This window comes from Dunckerocampus dactyliophorus, chromosome 19, assembly GCF_027744805.1.
Source record: "Dunckerocampus dactyliophorus isolate RoL2022-P2 chromosome 19, RoL_Ddac_1.1, whole genome shotgun sequence".
Classification (NCBI taxonomy): domain Eukaryota; kingdom Metazoa; phylum Chordata; class Actinopteri; order Syngnathiformes; family Syngnathidae; genus Dunckerocampus; species Dunckerocampus dactyliophorus.
Window position 1 is genome coordinate 12,311,023 of NC_072837.1, and position 25,475 is coordinate 12,336,497.

The 25,475-nt window shown below is 38.2% G+C and overlaps 3 protein-coding genes across 4 annotated transcripts in view; 1 reads left to right on the forward strand and 2 right to left on the reverse strand.

Annotated features, from left to right (window-relative positions):
* The first annotated feature begins 391 nt into the window (after nucleotides 1-391).
* Nucleotides 392-1,567, forward strand: slirp (SRA stem-loop interacting RNA binding protein). Its single transcript, XM_054761753.1, has 4 exons — nucleotides 392-481; nucleotides 790-848; nucleotides 920-1,027; nucleotides 1,332-1,567. Exons 1-4 carry the CDS (start codon nucleotides 415-417, stop codon nucleotides 1,395-1,397), a joined length of 300 nt encoding a protein of 99 aa, XP_054617728.1. The 5' UTR covers nucleotides 392-414; the 3' UTR covers nucleotides 1,398-1,567.
* Nucleotides 1,252-6,538, reverse strand: lyrm2 (LYR motif containing 2). Its single transcript, XM_054761754.1, has 3 exons — nucleotides 6,434-6,538; nucleotides 4,418-4,558; nucleotides 1,252-3,008 (listed from the first exon to the last, which is right to left on the reverse strand). The coding sequence occupies exons 1-3, from the start codon at nucleotides 6,476-6,478 to the stop codon at nucleotides 2,928-2,930; spliced, it is 267 nt and encodes an 88-aa protein (XP_054617729.1). The 5' UTR covers nucleotides 6,479-6,538; the 3' UTR covers nucleotides 1,252-2,927.
* A 1,236-nt stretch (nucleotides 6,539-7,774) lies between these two features.
* mdn1 (midasin AAA ATPase 1) overlaps nucleotides 7,775-25,475 on the reverse strand; it is a 114,611-nt gene continuing 96,910 nt past the window's right edge. For both annotated transcript variants that reach the window (XM_054761757.1, XM_054761756.1), the window contains exons 91-102: nucleotides 22,459-22,560; nucleotides 22,171-22,369; nucleotides 21,920-22,093; nucleotides 20,762-20,913; nucleotides 19,839-19,928; nucleotides 18,074-18,189; nucleotides 15,981-16,155; nucleotides 13,903-13,976; nucleotides 12,329-12,443; nucleotides 10,915-10,981; nucleotides 9,430-9,572; nucleotides 7,775-8,486 (exon numbers count right to left, since the gene is read on the reverse strand). In XM_054761757.1, the coding sequence (XP_054617732.1) occupies nucleotides 8,301-8,486; nucleotides 9,430-9,572; nucleotides 10,915-10,981; nucleotides 12,329-12,443; nucleotides 13,903-13,976; nucleotides 15,981-16,155; nucleotides 18,074-18,189; nucleotides 19,839-19,928; nucleotides 20,762-20,913; nucleotides 21,920-22,093; nucleotides 22,171-22,369; nucleotides 22,459-22,560 (1,593 nt within the window). In that variant the 3' untranslated portion in view covers nucleotides 7,775-8,300. The remainder of the gene's footprint in view (nucleotides 8,487-9,429; nucleotides 9,573-10,914; nucleotides 10,982-12,328; nucleotides 12,444-13,902; nucleotides 13,977-15,980; nucleotides 16,156-18,073; nucleotides 18,190-19,838; nucleotides 19,929-20,761; nucleotides 20,914-21,919; nucleotides 22,094-22,170; nucleotides 22,370-22,458; nucleotides 22,561-25,475) is intronic.

Below are 25,475 nucleotides of genomic sequence, written 5' to 3' on the forward strand. Positions count from 1 at the left end.
GTATCAAACCTCTTTTCCTGTTTCCACGGGTAAACTACCCCCTTCTAATAATTTCCAGTATTTTAAAATCCAAAAATTATCTCCGGTTCTGCCGGAGCAGCACACAATCTTGTCCGTACAGCAACACTCGGTAACGTTGATGTAACGCATCAACACAACCGGTAGCCAGTAAAGTGACGCATTCAAAATAAAAGACGCACGCCAGTAAAATAACACGGTTGCACCTATGGGTTGCACCACATGAGGCAGTAGGGTCTTTTCACTTCACTCGTTATAAACACACGCAAGAAAATATTGTATATTACAATTACTCTATTATACTGTATATTATAATTCGCAAGGATTTTGAATTTGAAAAAAAAATATTGGCGGAAGTTACGTCATATGTCAAAGTGTCTTCTGGGAAAAAAAAACATGGCAGCGCCGTCCCGTAAAGTGTTTGAGGTGTTTGTATCAAAAGTGCCATGGACAGTTGCTGTCAGTGAGTTGATTTTTTTTTTTTTTTTACAATATTGTATTTATAATATGTGTCAGTAGCAAGTACATGTGAATACAAGCTTTTCAATGCGGTTGTCACGTCTATCAGGCAGGCACATCTGCTAGCTAACATGCTAGGCGTGCTCTGTGTTGTGTTTAAGGTCGTCTGTAAAATTAGAAATGGTCACTTTTCAATTCGTAGTTAGGCGATGAATACGGTGTTTGGTTCAATAATTATTTTTTCATCAACATCATCCTTTAGAAAGATGTGTTCTTTAGTTAAAACTACATCTGCGTTGACTTGTTTTTCAGAGGAGATGAGGGAGTACTTCGGACAATTTGGACAGGTCAAGAGGTGTCTGCTGCCATTTGTAAGTGTTGGTAGCTATGGATCATGTTTAGATGAAGTGTTATGTTTTACATGTACATGTTTCTGTGACAGGATAAAGACACCGGCTTCCACAGAGGCTTCTGCTGGGTGAGCTTCAGCACCGAGGAGGGATTGAGCAACGCGCTGCAGAAAGAGCCACACATCCTGGAGGGGTCAAAGGTAAACGCTCAGCGCTTCATCCAGGCTTATTGTGAGACACTGATGGTTTGGATCAGTATTATTTTGTTTTTATTCAAAGTTATAGCGTTTTTTGTAGCAAAATAATTAAAGAAAAGCAAAAACTCATTCATATCCTTTGACTTTTTACCCCCGATGCTCTCCTGTGTCCAGCAACTTATTTCCTGAGTTTGTAAACAACATAAATATATGTAAATACAACATTATGAACACAACAAAAACACTGATATCTGTGAGCGTAAACATAGGCCAGTCATGTGACAAACTGTATTGTTTGTATTTCAAGCTTCAGGTGCAGAAGAACAGACGCCCGTTTGGACGCAAATCCAACAACAACAACGGATTTGACTGAAACTCTGTTTGGGTCCCGATGACCGCCTGGAAAAGTCTGTGTGTCTTTGTGTGTACAGCCATGATTATTTATTGTAACCAGTGAAAATGGAATACAATAAAAGAGTAACATTTGTGTTTCATGTCTGTTCTGGTTGTTTTCTTATATGAATAAAAATGGGCTATGATGAAGATTTCGTCTGTGGTAGTCAATTATGTTAACTACTGGAAGTGATATTTATAAATTGAATATTTTCATAGTTAAGAGCATAGATAACCTGTTTACAACCTTCTAATTATGGGTTTAAACATTATTAAAGCCTTCTAAACATGAAATAACACCCCTATAGTCACCTTTGCACTCTTATTACCCACTGTAGTAGACATAATACAGAATCACACGTTAGCATTGGGAGTTTCTTGTTCTTTTTCTACTTCCTGTTCTGTACAGTACAGCCTGTGGTGGCTATTGTCTCATCAATGTTACATTACTGACACCTAGTGACCAGTGTATAATACTACATCTAAAATCCATGTATTTGAATGCGTCTTTTGAATGCCTTATATTTGTATTTTACTTCATTTAGCCATTTTTATGCTTAAAAACATAATTTGGCAAAAAAATTAAAATTAGCTTAAATATTTAATAAAATATTTAATAATAGGCCATATTCAACCATAAAACATGATTGATGATTTATTCATATATATTTGAAAAAATGTGAGTGAAGCGCGAAAGAAGAAAAAAAACATCACATAAAAATAAACTAGGTGAATCCATTCGAAGAAAATAATAAATACCAAAAAAGAGATTATGTAAGGACAAGAGGCAGAACCAGACAGAAATACTGCAAACATTGCATAACGTGGTAAATAAAGTAGAAGTAAATGAAAATACAAATGACTAAATAGAAGCTACCTAAAAGATAATAAATGCAGGAGCATAAAAATTGACAAACAATACATAAAAAATACAGAATAAATTCAGCAATAAATAAACATAACTTCATAAAGATCAATGAATAAAATACTTTGCTTAATAGTTTTAAATAAATGGATTGATTTGTCAAATGTACCATGTAATGCTGTATGATTACTGGGTGGTCAAACGTGTACGACTCCACATCTTTTTTAGTAATGTGTTGGGGAATGTTGACGACATCAGCCATTATTTGTGTGTTTAGGTCCAAATAATATGCATTTATTGTTATATATGACACATTTATTTCACAAAAACAGACAAAAGACGACAGTAGAACACGTGGACTCTTGGCCACGTGTGTATCAAAATGTATTTAGTGCAAAAATACAGTTATAACACTGACGCCGACAAACGTCGTGTACTAAAGACTGCGTCTGAATTTGTGCACTTGTGTGCTTAACACACTCGTGTTGGCAGCTATTAAGATGCTGATAGCGTCGTGTAGAGGCAGTCCAACGTATTAGGAAGGTGGTGAGGAGCTTCATGAACACCATCAAACACCACTGAGATCAACATCATCGTCCTCATGAACGTTCTGCTTCAATGGGGAACAAACGTTCTTCGGTGCCTTTAGTTCCCTGCCAGTGCCAGTGACCTCTGAAGATCTTCCAGATGGTTGCTTGCTTGTTTGATCATCATGCGGATGGCATCCTGATGGAATCATGACAAGGAAAAGAGCAGAGTAAAAAATAACGTACAAGTAGAACGGCGTGTCACGGTAGGTGTGTTCCGATTCTAACCAAAACGCACTCTAACCAAATCCATTTTCGTCATAATAAATCACGTACATCCAATTAATCCGTTCCAGAAAGCCCACATTTTGAACATATTATAGTTTTTCATGCATAAAACAATTAAAAATGATGAATGAAAGGGATGAACGAACATTTAAGGTTACTTCTACCTTCACTGAAGACGTGATCAACACCTTCGTCTTCAACACCACCTTCCTGTTTTGCCATGAGTTATCTCTCGAATTCAATATAGCGTTTCTCACCTCAATAAGCCAAAATGGAGTCAAAAATAACGTTGCAAGCGGCAGTGTTTTGATAAAGACGGTATGAGACACGCGACTGAATTCAAGAGACAAGTCATGGCAAAACAGGAAGGTGGTGAAGTTGTGTCTATGAGAACAATTGTGTCTTCAATGAAGGTAAAAGTAACCTTAAATGTTCATTTAACCCTTTCATTCATCATTTATATGCATTTACAATTGTTTCATGCATGTAAAACTATAAAAAGTGTGAACATCTTTAATGAAATCATAGATGGCCGACATAGCTGACTTCCGGTTCGGGCTGCCATTTTTTTTTAGTAAGCTAAAAGGATGCTAACAGTATGTTTTGTGAAAAAAAAAAATGAAGAACACAGTTGGACTCGTGCAGTGTATCGATAACGTGACAAGACTTTAACCAAAAAACACGCTAACCAAGGTTCCACTGTATTTGTATTTTACTTAATTTTGCCATTTTTATGCCTAATTGACGCAAAAAATACATCAAATTTGCTTAAATATGCATATTTTGGACTAATAATAGGCCATATTCAAGCACGAAAAACAGCCTGATTTATTCATCAATATATTTTTGAAAAAACGTGATAGAGTGAAGCTACAAAATTCAAAGTGCAAAGTGGGGAGGGATTAGTGTATGTTCCCTGTGATTGGGATGGTGGCCAGTCCAGGGTGTACCCCAGCTCTCACCCCAAAGTCAGCTGGGATAGGCTCCAGCTTACCCGAGACCCCAATGAGGACAACTAGTATAAAAAAATGGATGGATGGATGGTTTCCCTTCCAGGGTGCTGGCTTTCCTTTTCATTGGCGCACTGCCATCAAGGGAGTGTGGGGCGGCTACGTTCTCCCGGTTCTCCAGCAAGTCCGGCATTTACGGAGCAAACTGCTTAGGTAGTTTTTCAATCATTTCTAGGAGCGTGCCGTAACGTTCCACACACGGTACCAACATCATCAGCCAGCATGACATACTGTAGTTTTATTGATTTTTACTCGTTCCTTTGGCTGCCAATGTTACGTTTGAGAAGCTCTAAATACTGGAACATCTCACCTGGTCTGTGGCATGCATATTCCTCTTAAATTCACCCCTTGCCCAGTCTCTCAGGTACTTCCTGTCTCGCTCATCGGGCACTCGCCGTATGGTCTTCAACATACTCCTGTAGATCCCCAACACGTGCTTCCTCTGTAAAAACTGGGGAAAATGATGACAGAAACTTGGTGAAAGACACAAACACGACAGAATTAAATGACATCATGATGCATGCATGGGCGTGTCATTGTCGCGGACGCTGTAGGAGAGAGGAATCACGTTGCGGAAGACAAAAAGTGAGTCAAAAGCATAAAAAAACACAATACGTATGTTTAGAAATACAAACTAACTTTCATCTGGTTCTTCTTTTTGGCGTTTTGTTAATGTCACAAACAAGACTGAGCCGCCTGGAGGTGCTTTGAGATGGGGGAGGGGACCACAGCATCACCTGCTGCTCGTTTCGTTTCCCATTTTCGCTGTTTTTATCTTAATTGTCCGAATATTTCCAAATAATCTTCGTAAATGTTCTTTTTGTAATATTATGACGTTATTCCCATAATATTGAGACATTATTCCCATAACATAACTTTTTCCTCAACTTCATTTTCCAAAAATGACAACTTTATTTTGTTTTGTTTGTTTCTCTTAATATTATGACTTCAAAAAAAATAACGCCTCCCTTCAATATGTCAACTCCAGGCTACTAAAATATTTTTCCTCATATATTAAGAATGTATTCTCGTAAAATTGTGACTTTAAGTCATAAAATTACTGCAGTTATTTTTTTAAATTTCTAATTATTTCAACTTTCTTCTGGTAATGATGACTTTATTCCCATATTGTGACTTTTTTCTTGTCACATTGTAACTTTTTCCGCAACCTAATTTTCCAAAAATGACAACTTTTTTCACTGTTTTGTTTGTTTCTCATATTACAGCTTTTAAAAAAATAACATCTTTCTTTAATCTTTCAACATTACTCTACTAAAATAAGGTTATTTTTCCTCATACTACTATGACTTCACTTGCTCGTAAAATTCCGACTCATTTGGCTTTTTTTTTTTTTAGTTTTCTTGTTAAATTATATTTTTAGAATATACCGCGGCCCGCAAAAGACCCGGAGGCCGCACTTTGGACGCCACAGCGCTAGTTTCTTTTTTGAAAAGCAGTATTTAGAGAAAGTGCCAAATCTATTTGTGGTGGTCCAAATTTATTTGTGGCGACCCACTATCCCAAGATATGCTTCCCCAAAACGGCGGTGTGCCATTTCCATGAATTTCTACCATGAAAACTCATTTTAAATCCATGTAACAATTGTAAAATACGACAGTTCAACTCTTTTTACTATATTTCGTCCATGAATTCATAGAAAACAAGCTAGGAAAATATCCCTAGCGGGCTTTTAGTCGTCCAATTGCTATGAAAAGCCATCACATGTCTGTCACAACAGCAACAGTGCTAATATCACACTATAAATGTCACTTTCAATGATTTCCAATCAATATGTGTTCTTTGTTCAATTCAAAGTACATTCATGCTACACATAGAAGAAGACAATGTAATATATGCATCTTTTTCGCATCGATTAGTCGTATTATACAACAACATCAATACGCAGTGTCTTGTATGTGCTATCCGCCATCGTTTGACTTGAAATGGTTGTGGTTTCTTATGGGTTCATATCAGTACAAAAGCTCAAATATGAGAAATAAAATGCTCATTGCTAAGTGTTAGCTAACAGAAATGGCTAGTTTTGTTGATAAAAGCGCCAAATAGCACGCACTTCTGGTCAAACTACGCAATATAGTTTGCTTTGGTGTTCACAGACCGTATTTCTACTGACATTTTGTGTTATTTTATGTCGTCAACTAGGGTGTGACTGTCAAAAAGAATTGTTCTAGTAAGATCGTCTGACAACAACACGCCATAAACTTTAACTTTAGGAACTTATCTCATTTACTCTGAACATGTTTATCACTCTTGCTTTGCGTAATAAGCACATTTAATGAGAATCGTAAACGCGCAGGCAACATTTTACCTGCTTTAAAGAAAGAGCAGTTGGTGGTAACCTTGACGCCGCCATCACTATCACTGAACTACAAACATGACCGAAAAAATGTGACACACAAAACGACTGACGATTTGTCGCCCTCTCGTGGCGTGGAGGATAACTGCTGCAAGATGGATTTTTTTTAGCTCTTATTTCGAGCAAGATGATGCTGGATGCAGTAACATGTCACCAAAAGAATGTTCGTTTTATTATTATTAGTAGTAGTAGTATTAATAGTTAACACGACCGTGATAGGTGAATTTCCCATTTTTAAATGGAATGTTTTTGTCGTTAGCGCATAGCTGTTTAGAACCCCCAAAATACGGCTTTTAAACATTATTAGAGCCAACTAATAAGACTTGTGCTTGTGTGTGTTGCTATAAATGTGTTCTGGTGTTGAACAGGAAGTGAAGTCGGTGGCTCAGAGTTGAATTTTAGCTCGTCGTCGGTTACGGCCGCAACAGTAGCTGTGTAAGGGATGATTGTGCCTGTTGTGAGTTCATTCAAACCTGCAACCTGTTGTTCCTGCGATCAAGTCTGGTGCTTATGTGTCTCCAGCAACATTACTGACACCTAGTGACCAGAGTAGAATACTACATATCACGTCCTTGCATCTTTTGAATGTATTCACTTCATTTAGCCATTCTTATGCTTGGAAATACTTTTACATTTCTGCAAAAAATTGCTTTAAAAAAGGGTGTTTTATGACTACCGATAGGTTTTATTCAACCACAAAACAGCATGATTTATCAATATATTTCTGAAAAACCGTGACAGTGAACTGCAAAATATGGAGCTCAAAGTGGTGAGGGACACACTTGGATACGAGAAAATCCCACTTTGTTCGACGGTCCCTGAATGCACCATCGTGCGTATGCTAAATTTCTCTCGTGCCGCACAGATAGACTACTATACTGTATTTTTACCGTTTTTCTTTCACCTCATATTTGGCGTCAAATGCTTATACTATGTGGGAATGCATAAAGTTTTGATGACTTACTGAGTGCTAATGTGACCACTGGTCTCAAGTTAATTCATGCTAGCACACTACCGACCTTTTACTGTACCACACACGTCAAACAGCGATGTAATAATTTCTCTGGAAAACAAACACCAGGCTTGTACTGGTGGATGGTGGGTCTGCATTCATACAGTGCTTTTAATTTGATGTTGTTTAATGTCTTAGTTTTACACAATCCATAATAAATAAGATTGCCATAATGTACGAACTCCTCCCTGGTCTGCGGGAGATCTGTGGGAACACAAGCCGGCGGTCCGTGGGTCAAAAAAGGCTGGGGACCCCTGCGTTAGTGTATACTGGGTAGCTCCTCTCCAAGTCTGCAGTGAAAACTGTTGAATAAAAATCCAAAACTGTTTCAGATCATTTATTAAGTCATGATTTCAAGGCCGAGGGACGCAGCCTTTTCCTGTCATGACAAACGTGAACCCGTCACGCATACAGGATGACTGGTATATTACAAAAAGGGCTTATCAGCACTCTCGTTACAAAACAGCATGAGGTGTCCGTGCTTGTGATCGGTATGTTATGGTGATCAGTCTGCTGCAACGTTAGCTCTTTTCCAAGGCACACTTACAGTTCTTGATCAAATGCGCACACAATACAGACGTGGGCTCCATCCATCACTTTATGACAACACTTCATCTTCACTGATTCAAGCATGGAGGAAAAGAGGCCTGGACTGATTCCTCTGCGCACAAGTTCCCTGATGAAGATAAAATGCTACCAAACTCTACAAGTAATGTGAGCAGAATGTGATAATATGAAAATGAAGGCACATGTAAGCAGCAGAGTGCTGTGTTATTGTGGGATTTCCTTCCATGATGACGGAAGGGGTCACAGATGGTCAGCAGTGACCAGTTCAAACCACTGCCTCAGCGCGTCACTCAGGGTTTCTGGCAAGGCGTTGACGTCTCGCAGGATGATGTAGAAGGGGAAGGGGAACTCGTCCATGTAGGAGCGGATCTCTGGCAGTTCTCCTGGCCCTTTGAATATCGGAATTCTGATGTCCAGGATGGAATCCTGCGTTAGAACAAGGGAAAGACACCGGTTACTCCAGGAACGTTCCGAGCAGGTGTGGAGGAAGAGCGAGTGGACAAGGCGGTGGGACTCCGGCAGCAAGGAGTGTGGACAAGGGGGGAGAGTGCACTGGCGCAGGATCACTTGGGCAAACATCTTTCCATCGGGTCTGTTTCCTGGTGCAGGCCGTCTATGATGCCCTTTCGAGCCCAGCAAACCTTCACGTCTGGGGGAAGAGCGAGACACCCTCCTGTCTTCTTTGCTTGGGAAGAAGCTCTTTAGAACATCTCCTCAGCTGCTGCTCAAACGCTCTGGCTGATGGTCGCTATTGTTGGCGCCATGACCAGGTGCTGAAGGTGATTGCTGAGAGCTTAGCCTCAGCCATCAACACCAGCAAACATCACCATGCAGGCCTCCTCTACACGGCCTCTGACTGGCACTTGCAGGTCGACCTGGGAAAACAGCTGAAGCTGCAGAGAAGGCCACAAGGTGGCTTTGGATTAAGAGGGCTGATCCGTGGACTGCGCGTTGGGACTTGATCAACTCCCGTTGGGTCGCGTATGATGTTGCGAGACCCGAAACACCCAATGATCCCAGGATACATGACCGAGGATGCGTCCCAGTGCATCCATGACATGTTTCTTGTATAGTACGTGTAACAGTCTGTTTATTCTGTGCACGGTGGCTTGGCTCAGGTCATAGAGTGGTCGTCTCCCAACCTGATGGTTGCTGGTTCGATTCTCAGGCGATGAATTGGATATTTCAACGTTTCAGTTCAGCTTCACCATTCGAATTGCTTCATCTAGTTTGACATGTTAAATTTGAGAATTTTCATGAAGAGAAAAATCATTACAGCTATTTGCAAAAAAGCTAAACAGTTTTATGTTTTGCACTTTGTTAAAAAAAAAAAAAAAAAAAAAAAAAACAGCTAAATCCTGTTTCTTACCCGTGAGCTGAGACTGTCAAGAACCACAAAGATGAGGAAGACGTTTGCACTGCGTGACGCTCGGATTTCTGCCATCACTCGCTCCTTCCCTTCCAGGAACAATCCTCGACCATCCGACACGATGAGCAACAGCTGCGCCGTCTCTGCCGAGACAAAACACGAAAACTTCATACAAGAACAGCTTTTTTTAACCTCTCCATCGGACTTACGGACACCAAATAACATCAACTCATACGTACTGTATACACACAACTTCACGCTGCTCTGTTTTCTTCTGTTATGTCCAGAATGTGCATCTAGTACATACAAACTTTAGTATATGATCTTCTATGGTGTCATATTTAACTTTCTTTAGTCTATTTTTATGTTTGCATGCCTTTATAGTTGTATTATTATTATTTAAAATCTTTTTGATTTGATTGCTAGCCTGTTTTATGCTGCACCACTACATCGCAAAAACCTTTCAGTGACGATGGCAATAAAAACTATAAAACTATCTTTAAAAGCAGGGGTGTTTTTTTATTGGCCCTGAGCACAGCGCAAAAATAAAATTAAACACAAAAACAGCAACAATAAATGATCATGTAATACTTAGAACTGGCAATAATAATATGCTAACAGTGGAACAAGTTTGGACCCCCCATTGTATGTACAGTAATCCCTCTTTTATGGCGGCTCATTGGTTCCAGACCCGTCCATGACAAGTCACTTTCCCCAAAGTAGGATTCCTTATTTATAAATGGAATATTTCCGTAGTTAGAGCATAGAAAACCTGTTTACAACCTTCTATATACGGTTTTTAACATTATTAGAGCCCTCTAGACGTGAAATAACACCCCTACAGTCACCTTTACACTCCTATTACCCAACATAGTAGACATAATAAGAGTAAATAAGATATTGAAGACATAAGACTTGTGCTCGTGTGTGTTGCTGTAAATGTATTCCAATGGTAGTGGAGCTGAGTGGGGGGCAGACAGGAAGTGATGTCGGGGGTTCACAGTTTAGTTTTAGTTTGGTGTGGGTTACGGCCGCAAAAGCAGCCTGTGTTCGGAATTATTGTGCCTGTTGTGAGATCATTCAAACCTGCAGTAAAAGCCTGTTGTTCCGCCGATTAATCCTGGCGCTCGTGAGCCTCATCCAACATTACAGTAACATTACTGACACCTAGTGACCAGTGTAGAATACTACATACAATCACAAAGTTTTTGAATGCATCTTCTGAATGCCTAAAATTTATATTTAACTTTATTTAGCCTTTTTTTTTGCTTGAAAATGCGTATTTTAGGCAAAATATATAAAATTGAAACTTAAATATTCATGTATTTGACTAATAATAGGCCGTATTCAACCACGAAATGATGTATTAACTAATATCTTTTTGAAAAACCGTAAGAGAGTGGAGCCTGAACTTTGGACACCCCTGCCAGAGAGTCATGTGTTTAATGTCAGAGACAAATGAAGCATAAAATGTGAAGTACTTACCTGCATTTGTAGGTCCTGGAAACTGCTGTCGTGCTGCAAGAAACATCTTGGTGGCGCTCTCGAGGAACTGCACCACGCACATACACACACAAAGAGTCAATACCTAATAAACATGTACCGTACGTTATTGTTAAACCTTCACTGGTTTGACCTAAAGCATTTACTGTATGTGTTCTCTAACTGCTTAATGCCATCCTGCTCAGGCATACAGTCAGCTGGAGCCTATCCCAGCTGACTGCCTGTCAGTCACACCTACGATCCATATACACACAAGCACTAACATGTACACCAGGGGTGTCCAAAGTGCGGCCTGGGGGGCCATTTTTAGGTCGTAGCTGTTTTTTAACCGGCCCGGGGCACATTCTAAAAATATAATATAAATATAATAGAAGAAATACCACAACAATACCAAAAAATGACATATTTACAGTAACTTTACAAGAATAAAGTCAAAATATAAAGACAAAAAAAGTTGTCTAATGAGAAAAAGTCGTAATTTTACAAGAATAGCATCGTGATATTATGAGAAAAATATTATAGTTGTATAAAGTTGAAATATTAAATTAAAAAAGATGTTTATTAAAGTCGGAACATTATGAAAAATAAAATATAATAAAACTGTCATTTTTGGAAAATTTGGTGGGGGGAAAAAAGTTATAATATTATGGGAATAAATTCAAAATATTATAGGAATAAAATCATAATTACAAGAACAACATTTACAAGAAGAAATTTCAAAAAGATGGAAAAAACAGCTGTAATTTTACGACAATAAACTCGTACTATTATGAGGAAAAATAATGTCATTTTAGTAGGCATAAAGTTGAAATATCAAGAAAACACCATTTTTTTTAGAAAGTCGTAATATTACGAGAAACAAAACTAAAGTTGTAATTTTTGGAAAATTCTGTTGGGGAAAAAAGTTACAATATTATAGTTTAAAATATATATATATAAATATATAATATAAACTATAATAATATATAATACTATTATATTATTATTATAATGTTATTATAATATTATTAATATTATAATATTAGGCATTAATATTATGTAAATAAAGTCAAAATATTATGGGAATAAATATAATATGAAAACAAAATTTACAAGGATTATTCAAGATGAAAGTTTAAGTTTGTGGTTCAGGTTCGTCCTGAAATGTATCTGAAATATCCCTAACTTGTGAGTATATGCAATAAAAAAAGCAACAGCAAAAATGGGGGGGAAAAAAGAGCATAGCATATCTACTGTGTTACTTTACAAAATGTCAAAGTGCCAAAGTTGCATCCTTTCATTTGTCGCTATGTGGCCCTCACTGGAAAATGTTTGGACACTCCTGGTATAGACCCCTGGTTTGTATCATCACACTTTTAAACACGTCATTGCCTGTAAGCACAAACATGCTTCCCACCTGAGCAATCCTGGTCTTCTTCTGCTGGAACTGACAAAGTCGGAGGATGCGAGCGCCAGACTCATCGTTGAATTGCAGCTGGAAAGGATGGAGAAGCTGCACCTGCTCGCCGAAGCTACACAACAACACAAGTTTTACCTTCTAATGGAAAACACAACACACACGTGTGACGTTTCTCATTGCAACGTGACACAAGTATTGCTGCTTGTCTTGGTCAGAAGTCTAAAGACACTCTTAATGGACGTCACATTCATTTTGGGCTCTTCGGGACTTATTTGGACCCCTCCTTTTGCACGGGGGAATGACAACAAGGTCATAATCGGAAATCCATTCTTAAATATATACATATGGCATCAATAATATTTGCTTTACAAGTTTCATCTCAGCCACACACTTTTTCTTGCCATCAACAAGCCGCTAAAGTTCTGCTATGCATCCCTCCTTACCACGTCACCTTTCAAATTTGGCAACTTCACTCAGTTTGTCAAAAATGTACTCATTATTAATAAATCATGCTGTTTTATGGTTGAACGCAGCCTATTATTAATCAAAATATGCATATTTGAGCAAACCTTTGCCTCGACAAAGCATTTTCAAGCATAGAAATGGCTAAATGAAGTCAAATACAAATATCACAAGATGCATTCAAAGACATTGTGATGATATGTAGTATTCTACACTGGTCACTAGGTGTCAGTAATGTTACTGTAATGTTGGGTGAGACACACAAGCACCAGACTTGAACGCCGGAACAACAGGTTGCAGGTTTGAATGATCTCACAACAGGCACAATAATCCCTAACACGGGCTACTGCTGCGGCTGTAACCCACAACAAGCTAAAACTCAACTCTGAACCCCTGATGTCACTTCCTGTCCGCACCCCACTCAGCTTCCCTAGCACCGGAATACATTTACAGCAACACACACTTCTCATTCATGTCTTATTTACTCTTATTATGTCTATTATATTGGGTAATGGGGTGTAAACGTGACTATAGGGGTGTTATTTCATGTCTAGAAGACTCTAATCATGTTAAAAACCATACTTAGAAGGTCGTAAACAGGTTTTCTATGCTGCAAGTACGGACATATTCCATTTTTAAATAAGGAATCTGTCTGTCTTTCATAAATTAGGACTTGTGTAAATCCACTATTGTATTTCTAAGCGTTCCTTTCCCATTGTTGTGTATTGGTTGATTCCAATGAGTGTTTTTATGCTGCCAAAGAGAAACCAGCTGGAGTTATCATGATGAGTAACACGGAGTTGATGGGGTTAGGCCTTGTTAAGTTAAAAAGACATTCTGGACCCTTCAGCACCACTAACTATATGATTTAAGTGAGGGTAGATTTGAGGCTGGGTATAATTCTGACCCCGTGTCAATTATTTTAAATTATGTACCCGATTATAAATTAATTGTATGGTTTTATAATTTCTTCCAGCTAAGTCAGCCATAAAGAACCCAAAATGAATCAGACATTGGTGAGCATACGTCAACTTGCAGCACAACAAGTCACCCAATTATCATCCTCCTCCAGCACTGTATGACGAATACATGAGCAACAATGTGTGTACCTGCATACTGACACTTGTCCAACTTCCAACAGCGTGAGAGCATTGACGATCACTGACAGGGATTCAAACGCCAGCTGAAAGACACATTATTACCAATGATCAGTTATATATGTGGGTAATCATTCATAAATAATAGAGGTCAAAGTGAAACTTGTATATAACTTCTACACTGTTACATGTGCTGATGGATCATCTTTGTAATTTTACTACTATTTAAGCTTTTAAGACCATCAGTTGTCCCGCTCAGTGAAGTGTTAAAAGTAAGTTGTATATTACTTATTTATTTATATTGTATGTATGTATGTATGTTGTTTTTTTTTAAACTTTCAACGTTTAAACATCTGGATCAACTTCCGCTCTACAGTATCCGTAGATATAAAGCTTTATTGTTTTTTTTTACTTCTTGGATGTTTTTTTGTCATGTTTTATGCCCTTTAAAAACATTTTTTTTTTTATGGCAAAAACACAAAATATGCAACATTTTCCAAAAATGATTTTCAAAGTGAAATAGTTGAGATGAGGGTAATTCCAGCCTTGAATAGGTCAAGAATTCAAAACAACATTGATTAGGATGCACTATTCTTTTTGAAGTTATGACAGCTTCTTAAAAAAACTCAAGCTTTTGACCATCTTAAGACCATCAGTGGTCTCGCTCATTGAAGTGTTAATTGTAAGTCATACATTAATTAGGGCTATTTGACACGCAATTAACGTGCACATGTCCCGTTTGACCCTCGGCCCACACTGTAGTTTGAAGAAACGCAGCAGTGGCTGTGGAGCCCCAAGCAAGAACAAATACTGAGCAGAAATGGACAAAGGAAAGGGTATTTTGAATAGTAAGTTTAGCTTCAAAGCCCTTGCAGATTAGCAGTTATTTGTGTCTACGGTCGCTGTGAGATGATTTGTCACGGACTACGTCGACGGCCAGTATTTTTTTGTCCCAACTAAAAATGTTTTTTAGATGGGTCTCTTGGCTGATGTTTTGCTTTGAACTGTGAGCTGAAATTTGCGTTACGAGCTGCTAGTTACTGGCAGGCATAGCCGAGGACAGCCATTTGGTGGCTTCTGTCAACGTGACCGTGACTGAAGTGGCGTACTAGCTAGTCATCGGAAAAGATCTGTAACACATCAGCTAAACATACGTACAACATTATAGCAATCTAATTTATCTTATTTATTATGTATTGTGTAAAACTATGACAGGAACAACATCAAATTAAAAACACCAAATGAATACAAACCCACTATCATTTTTGAGAGGGGTGCACCAACAAATACAGTAGACGCCCCTACAATGTAAATAATCCGTTCCGAGAAAGTTTGTATTATAGGGTTTTTACGTTATACGAAGCGTAAAATACATGTAAATAGCCTAATCCGTTCCAAGATCTTGCCAAACTCACCAGTTTGGCCCTTCAAAGTCCACCAAATATGGTGGGAAAATATAAGAAAACGTTAGCATAAACATAGTAGAGTAACATTCCAATATAAAATATGGTAATAAATAAGATTACTGTAAATGAGCTACGTATTCAAATCGAATTTCTGAACTTGCACCGACTTGACGCTCGCTTCACGTTATATGGAATGTCTTACGTAATACGATGCAAAAACTTTCCATAAATTCTTTACGTTCAGTGGAATTTACGTAAAAGGAGGTTTACGTTATGCGAGGTACTACTGTATACACATTAGCACTCAATAAGGTCGTCAAATCTTACCTTTATGCATTCCCACATAGTATTAACATTTGGGGCCAAATATGAGGTGAACGAAAAATGGGAAAAATCCAGTATAGCAGTCTATCTGTGCAGTATGGGAGAAAGTTAGATGGTGCATTCGAGGACCATTTAATAAAGTGGGACAAGTGGAACGTAACCCCAAGAAAAGTGGGGGTCTATTATATCAGTTCCGCTATTCTTATGTACATTTTTGTCGTTGTTTGACGCAGATTAGACTGTGTTGTGTTGTGATGATGTCACCCATGAGTCCCAACTAAGAGCTGCAGGAAATGTGCATTTCTCTTGGAGATCAATAACGTAACTATCTGGAAGCAGGACCGGGACAGCAGGTCTCACCTGTTTGGAGTGGTTGTCCACCATACTGGATGAGTCGTCTATTGCCAGGCAGATTTGGTACTGTCTTTTGCTGGGCTTGGTCCTCCTCAACCATATCTTATCCTTACGGAACTGACTGGCAATGTAAGGGATGACTTTTCTCATGTTGAGCCGCTTTCCTGTGCGGTAATCGCCTCTGTGGAGTCGGGTGACATTTGAAATGACCACAAGAGAGCATACACATTTGAAAAAATGACAAAAAGATACTTGGTGGGCACTGGTTAGCGTTTACCAACCCAAGGCCCGAGACCCAGGCCATGTCCACACAAATACGGCTATTTTAAAAACACATTGTTGCTGTGTGTTTTGGCCTCTAGTCCACACGCAAACGTAGATTTTTAATAACTGAACTTATGGAACTCCTGCCAATGTGGAGATTTTCTTGTGTCATGTTTAAAGCATAAAGTTGAAATATAAAAGAAATACATTATTTTTTAACAATTACAATATTGTGAAAAACAAACAAAACTAATACAGTTGTCATTTTTTTTAAATTAAGTTTGTGAAAGAAGCTCTAATGTTCCAAGAATAAAGTCAAAATATTATGGGAAGAATAAAGTCATAATTACAAGAAAATTGAAATAGTGGGAAAATAAAAATAGAAATTGCAGAAATGATAAAGCTACAGTATACAGTAATCCCTCGTTTATGGCTGTTAATTGGTTCCAGATCTGATCATGATAAGTGAAGTTCCGCGAAGTAGGATTCAATATTAATAAATTGAATCTTTTCGTAGTTGGAGCACGGAAAACCTGTTTTAGGGGCGGCATGGCTCAGGTGGTAGAGTGGTCTTCTCCTAACCTGAAGGTTGTGGGTTCAATCTTCAGTCCTCCCGAGATTGTGTCGAAGTGTCCTTGGGCAAGATACTGAACCCCCAGTTGCCCCTGATGCCGCGTCATCAGTCGGTAAATGTGCTAACAGTGTCAAAGCGCTTTGAGCGCCTTGGAGGTGGAAAAACGCTATAAGTGAAGGACCAATTACCATTTTACATTTACGACCTTCTAAATATGTTTTTGAACATTATTATAGCCCTGTACACATAAAATAACACCCCTATAGTCACGTATACATTCCTATTACCCAATATGGTAAACATAATAATAGAAAATGAACCATCTTAGACATAAATAAGGTAAGATAGACTTACACGTTAGCATTGACAGCGTACTTCCTGGTGGCTTACGTCTCATCAACGTAATGTTACTGACCGTGTCTACTGTCACTGTTTGTGGCTAAGGAAAGACTCTCAATGCACTTCAATCACTTTAACAAGCAGAGAACACATGCAGTGAACATTCACACAGGAGCTGCTGTCAGCCACTCTCTACACTGCTAACACTCAACACACCCAACAGTCGACTCTACTAGCTGACTAGCACACACGTCACTTCCCAAGCTCTGCTTCTTAAAGGCGCACACAAGTCACAGATACTGTATTACACGTCATATCACGTCTTTTGATTTTGAATGCCTTATATTTGTATTTTTGTTCATTTAGCTATTTTTATTCTTCAAAATGCTTAATTTAGGTCATGAATACATTTTTTTTTGTTACTAGCAATAGACCCTATGTGCTGCAAGGAGACGATCAACACGACCCCTTTGCTGAAAAGATGCGCGTATATTTAAATACTGCATTTACACTTCTGCCTTACATTTAATTTCTTCTGGCTTACATCTCACTCAATGCTAACATGTAAGTCTATATAATGTATTATTTATGTCTTATTTTCTCTTATTTTGTCTCCTATATTGGGTAATAGGAGTGTAAAGTGACTATAAGGGTGTTTTTTCATGTCTAGAGGGTTCTAATAATGTTAAAAAGCGTTATTTAGAAGGTTGTAAACAGGTTTTCTATGCCCTAACTACAAAAATATTTCATTTATAAGTAAGAAATCCTACTTGATGGAAACTCACTTATCACAGTCTGGTTTGGAACCAATTAACCGCCATAAACAAGGGACTACTGACAAAATAGATGTTATACTGTATGTTAAAACATACGTTAAAGATGAGTGAAAGTAAAGCATGCTGTACGTTGTGGTGGTACCGACTTGAGCTTGGCAGCCTGTGTGGGTTCCAGGATGAGGCGTAGCTGCTCGCACAGTTGCTGTGACAGAGATGAGGTCAAAGTCTGGTACTGGCGCCACATGTTCTCTGCTGCCCTCTCCTGGATCACACATCAAACATTCAAACTTGTTATTTTTACAAAGTTTACGTCGACAACCCATCTATGTGGACCAGCTCATCAAAACCTGGCGCACTGTGTTCTTGTCACTCCGAAAAAGTGGCCGCTTAAGTCACTTTTGTCGACAGAAAACGTGAAGGGGTCATTTAAATAAAAAAATGTTCCGTTTATGTTGACGTGTGTTGTAGTATTGCCAAGTTCATCACTATCACTAAGCAGCGTGAAAACACAACATAGACTACTACTATAAACTACTGTCGAGTTCAGCAGTGTCTGAAGTTATTTCATTGGACCACGGCACATTTTAAAAATATAATTTCACAAGAAAGAAAAAAACAACAACAATAGCAGCAAAAATAGAAAAATCAGCAGTAATTTTACAAAAATATAGTCAAAATACGAAATATTTTAAAAGAAAACAGTTGTAATTTAACAAGAAAAAGACGTAATTTTACGAGAATAACAAGTACAGTAAGTAATATTAGCAGGAAAGATTACATCATTTTAGTAGCATAAAGATGAAATATTAAAGAAACATGTTATGTTTTGAAAAGTCCTAATATTAGGAATAACAAAGAAAACAACAAATGTAGTTGTAATTTTTGGAAAATTAGGTTGCGGAAAAAATGATGTTTTGAGAATAATGTCAAAATATTATTGAAATAAAGTCATAATTATGAGAAGAAAATTTACAAGAAGAAACTTGAAATAGTTGGAAAATTAAAAAATAAAACAACAGCAGAAATGGAAAAATCTGCAGTAATTTTACAAGAATAAAGTTAAAAAAAAAAAATATATATATATATATATATATATATATATATATATATATATATATATAAAAAGTCGTATTCTGAGAAAAAAGGAGCAATTTTAAAAGAACAAACACATCATATTATGAGGCAAAATAATGTCATTTTAGTCATAGTAGCATCGAGTTGAAATATATATTTTTTCAAGTTGCTTTTTAAAAAAATTGCAATATCAAAAACAAAACATAATTGTAATTTTTGGAAAATTAGTTTGGGGAAAAAGTTGTAATATTATGGGATTAAAGGCATAATATTACGAGAAGTACATTTATGAAGATTATTTACAGTAAGAAGAAAGTTGAAATAGTCGCAACATTTTAAAAAACAACAGAAAAAAATGGGAAAACAAGAGCAAAGAGTGAAGTTAATACTAATAATAGGCTTTTCACCTATATCACAAAACTGAGATTATTTTTTTCTTGAAATATATATACAGTAACTTCTTAGCATATCTACATGTGATGCTTTGCAAAATATCAAAGTGGCCCTTGCATCCTTTCATTGTTCACTATGTGGCCCTGACTAAAAATGCTTGGATACTTGTTACACAGCATTAAAACCCGCACATCACTTCCTAAATGTCTAAGCTATGGCTGATTTTGGTTATGTTGACAACCACTTATGTCAACGCCAGTCAGCCGATCTGTGGGGCGTGAACATAAACGATGTATGACTAAAATCCACACGATGTATGACTAAAATCCACAAGCAATGGCATCTTTAAAAGAGTTCATGTTGATATGACGTTTCCATTTCCATTTTCACTTCCTGCAGCAGAAATTAACAGCGTATTAATAAGTGATGCAAATATTTGTGTACCTCCTCCTCAGCTCCTGGAGTCAGTTTGTGCCATAGCGCTAACTGCAACTCCATCTCCTTCCTGATCACCTCAGGGTCCTTCTCTACTGTCTGAGCAGATGGACACACACACGCACACACACACACACACACACACACACACACACACACACACAGAGTTCATTGTGTCATTAGCCTGAGGGTTCCGCACACTGACATAAATACTGTATATACACACAGTAATCCCTCGCTTACGGCGGTTAATTGGTTCCAGACCCGATCGTGATAAGTGAATTTCCACTAAGTAGAATTTCTTATTTATAGTTAGAGTACAGTATGGTTAGAGCATAGAAAACCTGTTTATAACCTTCTAAATATAGTTTTTAACATTATTAAAAGCCCTCTAGACATGAAATATCACCCCTATAGTCACCTTTGCACTCCTATTACCCAATATAGGAGACAAAATAGAAGAAAATAAGACACTCAAGACATAAATAAGACATAAGATATATACATGTTAGCATTGGTTCAAGTTCCTTGTTGTTGTTCCTTTTTTACTTCATGTTCTGTACATCCTGCGGTGGCTATTGTCTCATCAGTGTAACATTACTGACACCTGGTGACCAGTGTAGAATACTACATATCATCGCAACGTCTTTCAATGAGTCTCCTAAATGCCTTGTATTTGTATTTGACTTAATTTAGCCATTTTTATGCTTGAACATGCTTCATTTAGGAAGAATATGTCAAACTTGCTTAAATGTGAAGCGCCAAGTGGAGCTTACTCGTCTTTTGGACAATGAATATAATTTGATGAGACACTGACTTTGGGGTTTTATTAGCTGTAAACTATAATCACTAAAAGGATCAAGAAATACATTATTGAACTGCGTTATATACTGTGTATAAGAAGTGGTGTGGCAACATTAGAAGATATGGACCTGCATGGTGTTTATGAGCAGCTCAGGAAGCGTATGGAAGGTTGATTCTGTGTTTTTCTCAGCTTTGTCGCTCGCTGGGGGCTGCTGGCGTTCCGTATGTTCATCCTCTTCATTTTCCATCCCCTGCGCATCCATCTCCCCACTCTCTGTACCTGTACATAAACACTCATTAACACTTCACTCAATGTCACATAACAAAAGTAATGCAAGGTATTGCATGTTTATATCTGCTCAGTAACATACCTTCAAATAATTATGTTAGCAAAAAAGTATATCTATTTGATCATGTGCTTTTACTTGCAGCTGATTTGACCAGCTTCACCCTTCAAAGTTGTAAATCAGCTCATCAATGCGTGGTTCATCACTAAAGCTGTTTACACAAAAGCTAATCACTTTTACGTTTTCCATTTTGTTGCCTTATTGTACCCAAATGGAAACATGCCCCTGAAACCGGGGTACATACTGAACCGTGATGGTGGTCCCTGGTCCCAGACCCGACTGTGATAAGTGAATTTCCATGAAGTAGAATTCCTAATAGTAAATAGAATATTTTTGTAGTAAGAGCATAGAAAACCTGTTTACGACCTTCTAAACCCGTTTTTTTAAACATCATTAGAGTCCTCTAGACATGGAATAACACCCCTATAGTCACCGTTACACTCCCCAATATAGTAGAGATAAGAGGAAAATAAGACATTTAAGGAGGGGGGACAGAAAGTGACGTCGGGGGTTCAGAGTTGAGTTGTAGCTTGGCATGGGTTACGGCCGCAACAGTAGCCTGTGTTAGATTCAAACCTGCAATAAAAGCCTGTTGTTCCAGCTATCATGTTTGGTGCTTGTGTGTCTCACCCAACATTACAGTAATATTAGACCAGTGTAGAATACTCCACATCATCACAACATCTTTGAATGCATCTTCTGAATGTCTGATATTTGTATTTTACTCTATTTAGTCATTTTTATGCTTGAAAAAGCTTCATTTAGGTACATAAATGTGTCAAATCTGCTTAAATATGCATATTTTTGACTGATAATAGGCCATTTTCAACCACAAAACAGCATTATTTATTAATTACTATATTTTTGAAAAAACGTGAAGTGCAATATGGGGGATTACTGTATGCGCTTTTAGCAAACAAGTCATGAAAGTAATGACACCTTTCTGTGAGGCCTTTGTTGGGTCCAGTTGCTCATGTTTCAGTTCCTGGACCTCAGCAGCTTGAAAGTCTTCGTCTTGGTGGTCTGTTTCCATGGCAACATCATCCGCATCCTGATCTTCAGCCTGGGGCTGCTGAGATCCTTCTGCTTTCTGCTGATCAGCATTAGCGACATCTGGGAGCAGTAAAAGTACTGACTTTCATTTCCTGACACCCCAGACTAAGAAGGTTGATGATGGAGTTGCTACACACCGTATGTTTGCGTATCGTAAGCCTCGTCTCCCTCTTTCACATACTCGTACAGGTCAGACTCCTGCTGGCTGTCGGGTTGCCGGCTGTCTTGCGTCTGATTCTTGGCGCTTTCAACCGTACGCAGACGCTTATTAATACGCTCGTTGTAGTCTCCCATTGACCGCTCATTGTCCGCTTGACCGGGTTTTCGTTTGAAGCTCTGCAACATTCCATTCAAATCCGCTTTGCGTTTACAAGGAGAGGGATTTCTTTTAGTTGAAGTCTTGTAGCTGAGTGGCGAGACGTTACCTCAGTCTTGTTGTGTGTTTGTGTCTGTGAAGCCATCCTTGCCGTCAACTTTGACTGGTGGCCTGCTGATTCGTTGGCATCGGACGCGCCGGCCCCGTGCTCCTGAAAATACACAATATGGAAACATTGCTTTTTGTTTTTTGGATTGACTAACTACTATACAAGGGGTGTCCAAAGTGCTGCCCGGGAGCCATCTGTAGCCCGTGGCAGTTGTTTTTTGTTTTTTTTATTGGCCCACTGCACATTCTAAATCAATAAAAAAGTTACAATATGGGAATATAGTCCAAATATTCTAATGAGGCCTGTCAAAAATAGCACGTTAACAGCGGTAACCAATTTATTTAATTAATTACGTTACATTTTTTTCTGTAATGAATGCATGCGCATCATGTCAAGCCATACCTCTCTGTTATGACGGCAGCCGGAAGCATAGCGTAGTGACCCCACACAGTCACACTAAGTCTGACGCTCTTTTTATATCTTTATTCTAACCTGAACACATTGACAGCAGTGTATCTCCAACTCACTCTCTAGTCCTCCTCGGAACGACACTTCCTCATTGTCACGAGATGCATTCATGGACACTCCGAAAATCACAATAATGTCTTAATTACGCGCGTATGTGTGGTCTAAATAAACAGAAAGACAAAGAAAAACAGTAAGTGGATATTCTTATCACTCACTAACGTAACTCTTACTGCCGAAGTACAATTTTCTGCATTGAAGTATGATCATAAATCCCAGAAAATACATCTACACTTAAAATTCAGCTTAAATTACTTGGTGTCTTTGAACGCAACTCTTCATGGCTCATAATAACACATTTAAAGTGTGATACAAATGTTGTGCTACTATTAAAGAGACTAGTGTTAGGCAAATAGATTTTCAGACATGTGTGCTATCTTTTAGCTGGAGTTAAATGTTCGGTTCATTAGGGGCTATTAATACATATAATTAGGTCAGGGGTCTCAAACTCAATTTACCTGGGGGCCGCTGGAGATAAGTGTCTGGTTGTGTCTGGGCCACATGAAGTATTGGGAATAGGGCTGAGAATCTCAGGGTGCCCCACAATACGGTATGATACGCGATGCACGGCTCCCGATAATGATAATATCTCGATCCATTGATAGGGTGAAACAAAAAAATAAATACATTTCATAGTTTGTATTTTGCCGCATTCAGCTGGGATAGGCTCCAGATTACTCGTGACCCCAATGAAGACAAGCGATACAAAAGGGGTGGAATTTTTGCAGCATACTTTAACCAGACGGCAAGCAGCAATGGCACAAAAAGAATGAGGATGTTTTAGCAACATACAGCAAGTGTAAACAGGATTTTAGTTTCGGTGTCTGAAAAACAGTAAAGCTATTTTAAACTCATTCAGAAAACACATCTCATGTCGCTCAAGGAGATCAATGCTATAAAGTAGAATCATATCAAAAATAAATATTTTTTATAGCATTTACACTACACTTCCATGTCGAGTCACGCCCTTGTGCCGCGAGTTTGAGACCCTATAATTAGGTAAAAGTAATTTATTTAAAGTTATTTATTTATTCATAAAATACAGTAAAAATAGTCATATTTCACACAGTTGCAAATGGTGATTAATCATGATTAATTAAGTGGAAACCAGTGATGAATTAGATTAAAATGTGTAATCCCTTGACAGCCCTAATTATAACCCTTGTATGTTTCAATTCCAATAAATAGTGGCCTCCTTTTATGTATTTGAGTCAGCATATTTCATGACAATACTACAAGTTTTCTGCACATATTATTGTAAATGTATTGTTATGTATAATTTAAGGATTGATGATAATCACTCGGGGTGTCGTGTGAGATCTCGCGAGATTAAAACGTGACAAGATTTCTCATTCTGAAAAAAACTGTCTCGCGATAATAAATTAAGAACGCAATAAATTAAAATGAACTGGATCATTTTGCCAGCCTCCATGTACTGCCATGTACATGCAGGTCTGTTTTCCTCGTCTCTCTCCTCCTAACAGACAGCAAGACAGTTCACGCTGTGCATTGGTTCACCACCTAGACGCTTCAGAAAACAACGGCGTTCCATAGAACAACCGAGTGAATTTTGGCACTGTGGGGAAAGGCGGGGCCACTAGCATACACACATAGTGCAGCAAGGGAGCCTTGTGAGGAGCAATGCAAAGTAATGTTGTAGAAATTTGGTGGGAAAAAGATGCTTCCAAAGCCAAATGCTACTACAGCTCCCGTGAGGGAATATTAATAACAAGCAAAGTGAACTCATCAACACAGACCAGCCAGTATGCCGAATTTGTCCGAAAGTGCAGGCGACATAAAAGGCAACAAAACGAACTTGCCTAACTAAACATCAAGATGCAGAGCCTCCGTGCTGACAGTCAACATTCACTGAGACGTCTGGTCAACAAAGCAAACACAAACGGAACAGTGTATGCGTTCACAGGAAGTCATCGCAAAAGAAATGCTGCACTTTAATAGTTGAAAATATATACTGTATATCAGGGGTCACCAACGTGGTGCCCACGACCACATGAGGTGCCCGCAAGCCTGCTTTCCATTCAGGTTTCCAGTTAATAATGAAAGAACAGTGGAAAGAAATGCATTCTGAAATATAAAATGTGAGTTGTGGACACCAGCATTTTGTTCATGTTCTGGTAAAACAAGCATTTTCGCTTTGTTTGGGTTTAAAATAAGCTCTGAAAATAAATGTTACAAAAATGAGTAGCTCTTGGCCATTTTCATTTTGTAAAAGTAGCTCTCACAAGGAAAAACCTTGGTGACCCCTGCTGTATAGTGTTGAAAAGTCAACATTTCAAGAAAGAACCTGTGACAAACGGTAGAAATTGCCTGTGAGAAAATACGTCACGAAAGTCAATTCCACAACTTGACAGAGTGAAAGATTACCGCTCAAAAAAATAAAGGCAACACTAAAGCAGCACATCCTAGATCTGAATGAATGAAATATTGTTATTAAATACTTTGTTCTTTACATAGTTGAATGTGCAAAATCA

What these genes read in the sequence shown, in the direction of transcription:
- slirp (XM_054761753.1), top strand. Translation starts at nt 415, where the DNA reads ATGGCAGCGCCGTCCCGTAAAGTGTTTGAGGTGTTTGTATCAAAAGTG. An exon ending in GCCATGGACAGTTGCTGTCA is followed by an intron (nt 482 to 789) that starts GTGAGTTGATTT and finishes CTTGTTTTTCAG; the next exon opens with AGGAGATGAGGGAGTACTTC. An exon ending in ACATCCTGGAGGGGTCAAAG is followed by an intron (nt 1,028 to 1,331) that starts GTAAACGCTCAG and finishes TTGTATTTCAAG; the next exon opens with CTTCAGGTGCAGAAGAACAG.
- lyrm2 (XM_054761754.1), bottom strand. Translation starts at nt 6,478, where the DNA reads ATGGCGGCGTCAAGGTTACCACCAACTGCTCTTTCTTTAAAGCAG. An exon ending in CTGCTCTTTCTTTAAAGCAG is followed by an intron (nt 4,559 to 6,433) that starts GTAAAATGTTGC and finishes CATTTTCCCCAG; the next exon opens with TTTTTACAGAGGAAGCACGT. An exon ending in ATATGCATGCCACAGACCAG is followed by an intron (nt 3,009 to 4,417) that starts GTGAGATGTTCC and finishes TGATTCCATCAG; the next exon opens with GATGCCATCCGCATGATGAT.